At 44.3% G+C, this 12501-nt stretch overlaps 1 protein-coding gene across 1 annotated transcript in view; it reads right to left on the bottom strand.

Annotated features, from left to right (window-relative positions):
* LOC126520395 (solute carrier family 2, facilitated glucose transporter member 1-like) overlaps window positions 1-11969 on the bottom strand; it is a 58564-nt gene extending 46595 nt beyond the window's left edge. Inside the window, exon 1 of the mRNA XM_050169324.3 lies at window positions 11860-11969. Coding sequence (XP_050025281.1) covers window positions 11860-11880 — 21 coding nt within the window. The 5' untranslated portion in view covers window positions 11881-11969. The remainder of the gene's footprint in view (window positions 1-11859) is intronic.
* Between the last annotated feature and the right edge of the window lie 532 nt (window positions 11970-12501).

Below are 12501 nucleotides of genomic sequence, written 5' to 3'. Positions count from 1 at the left end.
AAGACCAGATGACATTGCAGAAAAATTTACGTGTTTTGTAATGATGATGATGATGAAAAAACAGAATGTAAAGAGTCAGAAGAAAACGAAACAGCCGACTTCATGAAAGTAAAGGAAAACATTGGAATGCGGTTCTGGCGCAAGGAGAACTAAGAGGAAAAAAAAGGAACAGAAAGAACGCCAGTTTTTTCAGGCGTTCTTTCTGTCCCTTCTTTCCTCTTAGTTGTCATTGCACCAGAACCGCATTTCAAGCATAAATGAACTAGCCAAACATCTCATTCTGCTGGAAGACATTGGACTTCTTAATGTAGAAGTGGGCAGACGGCGGGCCAGAGAAGGTCTAAATAGGGTAAATCACGCTAAAATTCATTCACAGGTAACAGAACAACAGCTGGCGAAGCCAATTGTGGGTATCGAGGTAAACTATACAAGCATTTCCTGTAAGAAGATACCGATTCGCTTTCAGAGCACGTCAGTGAAAAGAGCGAATGTCTCGTTTCCAGACAGTTTTCCCCTCAAAGAGCGGCGCGTGCTTCGAGTCAGCATTCGTTCCTTCAAAACACCGTTGTGGTTTGGCTCTCGCCAAGGAGCGGCACAGCAGCCTTCACGAGTGCGCGTATCGTATACTTTGCGAAGCGTGCCGACGGGGCGGTGTCGATTAGCGGTCGTCTACGGACGCCGCCTTCCTGTTTGACTTCCGCGAAGCTTTCCTCTCACCCCACCCTCCCGCTCTGGCGAAATTTCTTCCAGGCTATCAGCTTTTCTTTTTTTTTCTGCTTGACTCGCTTTTCTGTCAATTCGTTTGAATCTCTCACAGTACACAGAACAACGCACTTCTGTTTGCTAGCAGTTCCTTTGTGCAGTTTTCGCACAGTTAGTGAAGATCAGATGGAATGTTTAATATCACGCTGCTAGCTGCGCGGCACCTTTCAGTATCTGCGGAGTGGGTGGTAACACTGAACATTGATCGACATCAATATCACACATGGTATAAGGAGTAGCCGGCACCGTCGGTTGTTACCGACGTTTCCTCATATATGCGTGTCAATAAGATGAGTACGAGTGAGCGCACCTGTGTTCTGCGTAGTCAAACAATAAATCACGGCTTGAAGCCTGTACATATAATGTAGGCCCATAAGTACCTTTAGAACACCCATGTCTTATTGGAACAGTGCGTCATATAGTTAACTGTCTAGTTGAATATTTTTTAATATGTTCTGCTACCACATTCTTGCATCTTGGTTCTATGCCCATTCTAGGTAAATCCTCCAGATTGGGTAAGTCTCACCGTGACGCAATAGGTAGAGAAGTCTTAAATGTATTTGAATATGTGTCGCGTATTTTTTGTTCATACCCGTCTCATCACCATTACTTCCTGGACAGGTATCGTACACCTGCGCATCGCTTCTGTCCGCGTGACATTCTGTCCACGGAAAGTCTTCAAGCTAGGCTCCAATGCATGCCTCCCATCGCTAACGCCGGGGACTGATTTATCTGTAACATACGTATTACAAAGAAGCTGTTTATTGTTAGGCTCCCGTGCATTCTTGTTCTGCGTCAACAAAAACTATCTTCATCAACAATGGCTCATCCCTCTAGTAATTCAGAGGATATATATATATATATATATATATACGTATGTATCAGTCATCCGTGCAAACGTATAGAAATAAATGTGTGTGCGTACCTTCCGTCACGGTGACCACCGATCAGGACAATAAATCTGTTCGTACCTTTGTTCGAAACTCAATGCCACCTCTGTGCCCTGTGCTAAACAGCTTAGCTGGTCATCCCCCTTCACAGAGTGGAAGGGCTCATGATTTTCCTGTAAAAGCTCCCACAGTGTTCAAGCTTTCAGGTGCTTGGTAATACGAGATGTCACCATCATCACATGCACCCAACAGGATAAGGGCACGATATACTTTTTCGATGTCCTCTCGCCCCACAGCAGCATCAGCAGGAATGACCAAGCCGACGAAGCCACATGCAAGAGGTCGATGCATCTGGATTCCGCTTTCGTGAACCAGCGCTGTGGACAGTCTACGCTCGATGCTCCGTGAATGTACATTGCCCATGTGGGACACGATCTATTTCACCATGCGTCGTTTACGTTCGTTGTCCCCGAACCTCCAGCTACGTCAACCACCTAGGTTACCATGACACGACCACACCATGTTGCATAGTTTTTTGGCTCAGCGTCGCAGTTACGAACTTCTATGCCTTTCGATTACAATGGCCGACCGTCCAACGTGCGACACATACAGCTGTGACGAGACACTCACACAGGTTATCCTTGCATCCCATTCTATAATTCCGAGAGGCAATTCGACGCAAATGTTGTGCACAGTGTTGGATACATTGGGCTATCGTCCATCATCCGAACAAAATGCCTAGGCCAGAGTTTCCGAAGGAACTCCGCTGAGAAGACTATATTTGCATTACTCATGTTCCTGAGGTCTACGCGCCTTCCCCTTGCACTCCAGCTTTGTATCCTCGTGCTCCCTTCACCACGTACAGGCTAATCATCAACCATAACTACCTGTGGTAAACCTCACACCCTTTGTTTACATCTCTCTGACCCCCCCCCCCATGATATTTGCTTTTTTATTCGCTAATTTTTACATCTTCAACCTCACTACCCCCCCTCCCCCCGCCGCACCCGCTTTCCGCTCTCTTCCCATGGCAAATTGAAACAACTGCTTCTTGTCGCCTCTTCTTTTCTGTTTTAAATCATATGCTGCTAAGATCGTGGAGAGTAGTTTGCTGTTATTGTTAGTGTATACGTCTACTCCAAGGGACACCGTAGATAATTGACCTCCATTGAGAGAACATGAGCCGCTGCTATATCAAAGACCTACAGAAGCAATAAACAACAGTTCATTCAGCTGTACAAGCAATCCACTTGCAGCTAGTGCAACCTTGTAGTCGGTGACAACTTAAGAATACAGAGAGAAATACACTTCTGTCAATTAAAAATTATCTTTATAAGTGCACCACCCACTCACACTCGCTCCTTTCTTTGACGCCGCGGTGGAAGCAAACTTATTTCAATACTAGGCATCTCTGGCGAATTAAGTTTTGGTGCACGGAGGCGTAGAAGGTAGGTGCCGTGCAGTTCTGTGGGCGAAGAGTTTACTGAACACTTACGTTTTCACCGAGTATTGTCATGTTTATGTCTTATTGACAGCGTCGCTCACGAACACGTTACGTGAAAACTCGCGCCCACTTCATTTTCAAGATCGCGTACTTCTTTTTCTCGAAAAAATGACATTGTTGCGCTCAGTGATGGTGCCACTAAAATTGTCAAGGTCACGCAGTGTTTCTTCGCTCAAGTCGTCGTTCATTCTCCTTGTGATTCTATATATGTGAAATCCTCTATACAGAAACTTTCATGCCCGTTCGAAGATAGCATTTGTCGCAATATCTACGACTCTCACGATAAATCGGTTTCGTTCGATAGCAATAAAAATAGGGAACAGTCGTATTGATATTCAGGATATTGTAAGCAATTTACAGTTTATTTTTATTTTATTTTTTCAGCGGTTTTTCTATTGTATTGTTCCGAGGTGTTCGTGCGATCTGCTTAAGCACTTTATTGTTTTTAGTGCCCTAACAACAAATATGAAAACGTTACCAGAAGTATACCATGATCTATTGTTTGTGAGCGCTGATTGGCGATGGTGCGAAATTAACACATAGCCTTCGTTGGAGCGCTCATCCGTCGTGACACTGTGTGTGCTAGCCCTATCAAAGTGCGTTGAGGTAAAATCAGATAACTGTCTACTTGTGCTGACGCAACGTCGCCTTCTCGCCAGTGGAGATAAAACCGTAGTAGCGAGCCAGGTCTTCAATGTGTAGCTCCAAGTCTTTATCTTTTCCATTGCCGGTTCGGCAGTTTGTCAGTGAGTGAGTGAGTGAGTGAGTGAGTGAGTGAGTGAGTGAGTGAGTGAGTGAGTGAGTGAGTGAGTGAGTGAGTGAGTGAGTGAGTGAGTGAGTGAGTGAGTGAGTGAGTGAGTGAGTGAGTGAGTGAGTGAGTGAGTGAGTGAGTGAGTGAGTGAGTGAGTGAGTGAGCGAGCGAGCGAGCGAGCGAGTGAGCGAGCAAGCGAGTGATGTGATGTGATGTGATGTGATGATATAACGCTAAAAAAACTTAGTTCTATGGTATAGTGGTCCTGTGGTTCAATTGGGATCAAGGAATTCTGTCTCGAAGATTAGAGAACGTGATGAGCACATATATGGAAGCGCACCATCATTACATGTATGTATGCGGGTGCCAGGAATGCTTATTTCAGCCAAGTTTCAAGTCAGTGAGTACGATTGCTGGTCAGCACAGTGTATCTTGCCGAAAAGATAAGGTTGATCTATTTATTTATTTATTTATTTATTTATTTATTTATTTATTTATTTATTGATACGTGCTCATCTAAGAACAATCGGTGCTAACAAAATAAACACATGAGACGAACGCGAAACTTATCTTGTTTTTCTGGCCCAGTATGCCCGTCATCTTGCGCCGAATTCTTCAAGGTGAACGTGCATCCAACAAGGCCTACAAGAAGTTCTGCTAAAGTATTTGTCGGCTTTGTGTCATCTGGTCTTCATGTCAAATTTTGAAGTTATTGCCTTAGATGAGAGTGCCATGTTGCGCTTACATTTAGTCGCACCCATACACAGGGGGCTAGCCTTCAACCATGAGAGGCATTCTTTTACTCAATACGGGCCCACGGGGGCCACGACGAGGACACAGTGGCAACATGCTCGTGTCGAGCAGCGCTTCGCAAACGAAACCCTTCTGATAGCCCCGAGCATTTGCAGAAAAAACGTGTTCCAGAATAAGCGTGCGCGACACACTTGTGGTTCACGTCAGAAACCATCTGTGGCTCGCAAACTGGCCGGCAACGACTTCGGCTGTACACCTCGTGACGCAAATGTTACGGGGACAGCTTAAAGGGCAACACCGGAGATTTTTAGACGTCCACTGATCTTAATAAAGTTTTGAATATACGTTATCTTTTTGCATTCTGGTGACCTGTGCTAAACAATATAGCTACAAGTCACTTAGTTTTCCTGAAAATGAATTTTAAAGATTGGTTTTGTTCCCGACTAATGACTTTTTACTGGCCACCCTGTATTCGTCACGTCAGAAACTACACCGCCACATTCACTGAAATCGTCGCTGGAATCGCTGCTGTCTAGTTGGGAAAATCTGTAAAAGCGCCCTGTGTCATCAGGAGACATCATCAGCCCCTCTTGTTTGGCGTTAGCGCCACGTGTACTGCGTGTTTAGTAAACGTTCTGCATGTTTCCATTATGGCAGCGTAGGATCTGACGTCATCGACTCATCACGACGTCACACGGTTCTACTGTGTCAGTATCTTCTTCATTGGTTATTTAAAATTATTGATGAATTTTTCATCAAATTGAACCACCCTACTAGTGACGGGACTGCCAATGCCATTAGAAGATGACGTTATCCTAATATGGTTAAAAAAAAAACGCCGGAGTGGCCCTTTAAGCATAAGCAAAGTACGAGAGCTGTTTCCCAACGCAAGTGGCCACGCAATTCACACACTATGTTAGAGAGACGCTATAGACAGAGCATACTGCGCCCATGAGTAGCTCTTTCAGCGAAACTGGCCTCGCTGTGAATCCCTAATAGACGGTGAACGGCCTGCAAGGTGTTGCGAAACGCGGTCATTGCACGCTTCGTTGTACCCAAATGCGACTGGTCTTGTGAGGAACTTTCTTCCCAGTTTATTTATCTGGAAGGTCAGGAAGGGTCAACCATGTTCTCTAGAGAGTCGCGTGTGCTCCAACTCTGGAGCAAGCGTTCTGCTCATAGAGCTTGTTCTTGCTACGCTCTGCACTGTGTCAGCACGTCGTAGACTGCGTTATTGAGCGTCTACGATTTACGTCTTCTTTCGCCCGTGCCATAGCCAATTTCATATTTCATTGGACGTTACGCGTAAAGTTTTTTTTAAAGTTGTTTTTCTCCGTATTATGGGACCGCGCTATTTCTCCCACATAGGGCTGTCAATCAAGTTTTTCCATCCATCCATCCATCCGCCCATAAGTGCTAGAGCTTCCTTACTTTCTGAGCAGTTTGGCTTGCTTTGCTGATATGCACAGGTTTTATATGAAGCAGCACTGAGAGAAGTTATATGGTTTAGTGCGCTGGTAGAATTCATTTATAAAACCAGTCCTCCCTAAATGAGAGCTGCGTCACGTGATTTCATCTATTTTTACTCAGTCAGGAGCAAACGTTAGTTGAATATTCTTATTGTTAGTAAATATATCTTAAGTAGTGATGAAAGCGCACAACATCGATTAAAGTTGACTGAAAAATACACCAGCAAGAATTTAATTCTAAACTACCCGCGTACGGTAAGCCTACACCTACATGGGGCAGTAACCAGCGAATAAAGCTAAGAAGTTCTCTTGTCACATATTTGTCTAGAAAGGGGCAACGTCTTACTCTGTGAAGTTTTGAATTCGAGGCCTCGTTACTGTGACGTGCACCGAGCTCCCTTACATTTTTTCCTCTACACACAGGCCAAGTCGCTGCCCCCCTGTTTAAAAGTAAATTTATTCTCTCTCTATTCTCTCACCGTCGCAGCGAGATAACTTTCCGCGATCGTGCGTAACCAAACGTTGGTTCAGTGGAATTCATCCGACATCACAAGTGTTCGCCTACGTAACCTGGACCCTAATTTACAGCTCTGTATTGCGTCCGGCCTCCCACGAAGTGACTGCACTCTTCTAGTCCGTCTATGGCTTGGAGTAGCATTTTCAAATGCACACTTCTTTCTGATCGGAGTAACCTTGTGACTTGTGCGGGTGCTGCGAAACGACCGCGCACCTTCTTTGCGATTGTGCTCGTTTCAACCCGCAAAGCGAAGCCCTCTCAGCCACGCTATAGACCAACTGGACAAGCGCCCACTCAGAGAAAACAACGGTATTGGAACATTGCCTACACTAACATCAGCGCGTGCCGCAATGAAGGAACTGATGCGTTATTTAAAAGACACCGGACTGTGTGACAAGTTATGACAAGTTGTGACTGTGCACTGTGTGATGCAGAGTGTTATAATGGGACGTTGACACTGTGTAAAACTATGCAACGCCTTCGCACAGTACGTGACAGCGCCCGCAGAAACAGTTCTGTATAGTCTGTGTGGTATGTGTTTTCATTTCTTTTCGTATTAATTTTCTCTCATCTATTCGCATCCTTTTCCCCCTTCCCCGGTAAAAGGGTCCAACCGGAGATAATCTCTGGTTAGCCTCCCTGTCTTTCCTTTGTCTCTCTCTCTCTCTCTCTTCAGATAATATTCGCGTTCGCCAATATAAAAGATTTCTTTAGACGGCAGGTCTCACTGTAGCACCTTTAATACGCAAGGTTACAAATTTTAATTAAAACAAGAGTGTTAAAGATACCTTGCCTTAAGTTCATTAAAGGTGTTCTTTTTTTCCTTCTGTGGAAGTCATCGTAATTCTGTCCCATCAGCTAGGTTACTTGAATAAACGAACACTATAGACAAGACAAATTGCACAGTGTCGTTATCTATTCCGAAACTTTCCTAAACTAGTTATTAATGGGAAAATCAGACATCCACCCGTTCGTAACAATTGCTACAAACGTAATAATTTTACGTGTCGTAATAATTCATTTTAGGGCCCATGTCTCAATTACAGCACTGAAGTCGAGTAATATCCATTTAGTGGAAGTTCTGTGCTTAATACAAGTTTCGAAAAGAACACCCTCAAAATCTGCATCGAAATGCATTGATTCACTTCAGAGCACTCGATTTCCCGCTTCTTATGTAACGAAACACCGAAATCACGCATCTTAAATGTATCAGATGTCGTCATATATATCTATTTTAAACAAACATTAACAAGTCACAAGAGGAAGTATGTGGTTGAATAAACAACAATTTTTGTCCATGAGGACAGTTTGTCATTGTTCAATCGATATCGCCAATAACGTGCTGGCTATTAGGATTGGCAGGCGACCGACTCTACGAACCGCTCCAGCGAACGAATTCCTTTGTACACAAGGCCTGTGTACCTAGAGACGAGAACATCTACAGTATGACCACAAGAAATGGCTTTACAACAGATTGTAAACTAATTTTAAATTGACACCAACTGCATTCGTATGCAGCATTGTGATTCATTGACCTGCTTCTAAAGACGACTATCCACGCCACTGCAAATGTCGTTGGCCACAAGCTAACGATATACGAGTGTTAACTGAAACAGCCTTATCACATTTTTTTTTATTTCACGTGTACTAAGCTCGAAAGTCGATTTAACTACTAAACGTCTGATTTACCAGTTTCGTATGCCATGAGGTCTTGATCAGGCATGTCTATACCGAATTCGCCTAAACGTCTTAAACACTAAATATTTCCTATTTAATATCAAATGGATAAGGACGCCATTGTGCCCTGCGTACAAATTGCGGGAAGATGTAGCCCACCTAAACTGCGCTTGCAGGCCATTTGCACCATAAAGAAGGGCTCTAGTGTTCGCGCTGACCATCCTACAAACACAGCCAACCCTAGAACTGAGACACGCCCTTTGCCCATTGACTAGCGTACCTTTGCAACTCGCGCAACGAAGGCGCTTGAATTCTCCTAGGGACACTAGTCCCTACGAGGCACATTGGTCGAGGGTCGAGTATTGTGTTTTGTTGATTGCTGTGCTTTGTGTATGTTGGGTATTTCTGTTGTGAAATGTGCATATATATATATATATATAATTGTCTCAGAATATAGATATTGAACTAGTGACTCTGTTGCAGTGGCTCATACCTGAAAAAAGCAGTGTCTAGTCCAGTGATGCAAAGAATATGATGCAAGAAATGTTATCATCAGGAATGGCTCATGCCCCCATACGCAAGCAAAAATGCAATGGCTGAATGTGAATGAAGAAACGAAAGAACTAAAGAAGTACCGAAAGAACGATTCAAAGAATGAAAGAACGAATGAAAGTACAAAGAAAGAAAGAAAGAAAGAAAGAAAGAAAGAAAGAAAGAAAGAGAGAAAGAAGGAAAGAAAAAAAGAAAGAAAGTAAGAAAGAAAGAAAGAAAGAAAGAAAGAAAGAAAGAAAGAACATTTAGGTAGTGTATTAGGTGTTCACATGTGTCGTTGAGGAGCTCGACGTGTAGAGCGCCATACGTTTACTTCACATTGTGGCTCGTTATGTCTTGCAAAAAGTCTGACACCCCTTATCGTATAACTAAATGCATTACTACATGTGCAGCAGGCCTTCATCTGCCACAGGAGTGTAACATGCTGTCGAATTTATTGCAATGAAAATATAAGAAATAGACGTAGTCACCCTGTAATGATGATGGCTACTCCTTTTCGCATAGTATAAACAACAATATAAAGAAAATATTTGTAGTAAGAAAATTTAAAGAAAAAACTTCATAGAGCCAGAAGTCCTCAGCACGCAGTCCTATACACCCACGAACATATAAATATAAAAGGCAAAGGCAAGTCGCACCACAACGAGTTTGTAAACAAATTCACAAACACTCATAAGTGGCCGTGATATAGACTGTCATGAGCATATAAACACATAAGAATACACAGAACACAAAGGAGTATAATACGTAATTTACAAGCGCTCATAATTACAAATAATAGAAGCAAGTTGAAGTTGCACCGTGTGACTATTCAGTGCGATATCTAGCACGTGTTAAGGATGCGTGTGTCTTCCTAAAATGTTCGAGTGCGTTCAATGCTTTTCGCTGTGCTATTTTCCATAGCCACGGCCCAGCAATTTAGCAAGTTACAAAGGTCGATGAAGATCAATAGAGTGTAGCTCTGTTCTAGCTGCGGTCTTTGCGTCGCGTATATGGGGCATTCGACGAGGAGATGGCGAACATCCTCATCGTCGTTGTCACAGCAGCAAGCCGGGGAAGAAGCCCGTTTTATGCGGTATAGAAAATATTTGGTGTATGCTGTCCCAAGGTGCAGTCCATGAACTAGTGCCTCTGTACTTTTCGAAAGTTCTACATTTAGCCAGTATTTTAATTAAGGGTCCACTTCGTAAAGAAATGATTCCTTATTATTTTCGTTGAACCAGGTTGACATACAGAAGTCCTTCTTTAGTACTCTTAATATGCGTTGCGTGTCCATTGGTGATAAAGGGATGAATTGAATTTTTGCACATTTATGGGCCAATTTTGCCAACGAGTCTGCTAATTCCTTGCCTGCTATGCCAGCATGTCCCGGAATCCACTGTAATATCACTTTATGTTTTATTTCAGTAGCCTGAGTTAGACTGTTCAGTACTGCGTATATTATTCGTGCGTGTGGTTGACTGTCATCAATATTTACAAGACATGCTAAAGCCGATAAAGAGTCCGTACAAATTATCCACTTTCTTGGTGTCTCATACGTTTTAATAAAGTAAGTGGCTTGGAAACCATAATCACCCTTCATTTAGTTCTGATTATGTTTGGTCAGTTCCAGCGCAACTGTGTCGTCTATGTAAAATTACCTAAACATCAGACGAAATGATACCTCTGCATTCACTCAGATGCATTATTTCTTCCAATTTGCAGTACATTTCTTTAGATAGAGCTTCTTGAGCAAGTTGGTGTAATTTTGAAAACATTTGAGCACCCTGAATTCATGTTTTGCAGTACTTTTGCCATATTTTTTTGTGGCATGTATTGTTTAAAAGAAGTTATTTTTTTTACTGTTTGGATTAAACAGCGATTTGTGACTTGTAATATTCATTCTTGTATAAATAGTTGCACATGGCGATTGGTTATAACCGTGATTCACTTTTTTCGCTTCTCTGATATATCTGGGATTCTTCAGAAACCCCCTAGCTGCTCTTCAACGCTGTTGTAAGAGGCAAGTTCACGCTGCAGGAGAGCGTTCGCAAAAGCAGATGGGAATTAGAGGACTTGTGTTCAAGGGCGCAACAAAATAAACTCTAGACGTAAATCGGATAGATTACCGTACTCGATCGCGGCCTATGTGAAGAAGGCGTTTTCTGCGAAGCGATGGAGGCTTAGCAAATGTAGGCAAGGGTTGGTCAACGCGCAGTAGGGCTACGCAGAATTGGCGTTTAAGGTCGGCTTCCATAAGTCCTGAAGCATTTTTTTTTGTGTGTGTTCGCACGTTAATCCGCAAGTGAGATGGAACTTCCATTTAAGGTGCTTGAGCTAATCCGTACCTGACGTTTTGTATTGCACTACGATCCCGTTTCGTGCAAGCAACTGAAACGACAAACTCTTTCGTCTGTTATTTGGAAGTACTAAGTCCTTCCTGGCGGCGCAGATAGCTTGATAAAGCCGCAGGCCAACTACTGACACCTCAAAATGCGGTTAACTTGTCCCAATACCACAAAATAATGCCACAAGTACAGCAAATATACTGTCGCCGGCGCACTCGGAGAGTGTCGCGTCCTGGTATTAAAATATTTCCAAAACGCCTTGAACTCTACAGCTTGCAAGTTTAGACACGAATTGAGCATACCATTGAATAAGTGGACAGCGCAGAGCACAGCACAACCACTTGCATATCCAAATCTCTTGTGCTGCAAGTCGCTGCTCAGGAGAGCCCAAATGGAAGCTCTTAATGACCACGGCTGTCGCAAAGCGCTGCTAGCATCCCAGTGCAAAGTCACTACCTTTGACACGAAAAAAAAGGATTAAAACGAACGGCACGAACGAAGTGTTGAGAACAGAATGCACTGCCGATCGGCCCCTTTTCCAACTGCTGATCCATAACCAATAGCCAATGCTTCGCGCCACCCATCTGGCCTCGGTGAATCCATCACCGAAGCCCTGCGCACGTCCTCGCAGCCCGCGTTGCCGGCCGAAGTGCTCACCTGCTGCTGCTGATAGGGCATCGCCTGCTGCGGATAGCCGCTTCCCGCCCGGCGGCTGTCTTGCGCGGCGGCGTCTGGCGGCGGCGGGGGAGGCCGACGCTGGTCCCCAGGCGCCGTCGTCGTTGGAGAGGCCGCCGATAGCGCCGACCGCGGCCGAACCGAAGGAATCACGTCCCCCCGTCACACGACGAGGCACACCTCCGGAGGAGGAGCGGGCTCGGCCGTGATGACGCTATATCCCGAGTTGTGCGAACATATTTGCCTGCCGCTTTGCAGTACGGTTGACAACCTGCTGAAGCGCCGCCAAAGTCTTGTGATGAATGCAGTCTCAGCAAACTGGAGATTTCGGGACACGAGCGCGGACCTGCTCACGTCTCGCGCTCCCTTATACTGCACATGCGTGCTGGGAGATCAGGGCCGGTTTCCTGAACGCTGGGACGAGTTCTTGACTGTTTTGTGTTGCGGACAGCCAGATGAAAGTCAGCACAATCACGAATGACTCCGCGGAGATTTAAAATAACTTAAAAAAAAATTTCTGCAGAAAAGCCTGCAAGGTCTTCTGTCTGGTTCACTTGCGCGCTGACCGACAGCGATCGCTCGTGCACGCTTTTTGTACAAACATTGAAAGACACACTTTGACCA

The sequence above is a fragment of the Dermacentor andersoni genome, chromosome 3 (assembly GCF_023375885.2).
Source record: "Dermacentor andersoni chromosome 3, qqDerAnde1_hic_scaffold, whole genome shotgun sequence".
Taxonomy (NCBI): Eukaryota; Metazoa; Arthropoda; class Arachnida; order Ixodida; family Ixodidae; genus Dermacentor; species Dermacentor andersoni.
The sequence above is the reverse complement of the archived record's forward strand: the minus strand, read 5'-3'. Positions and strand labels throughout refer to the sequence as shown.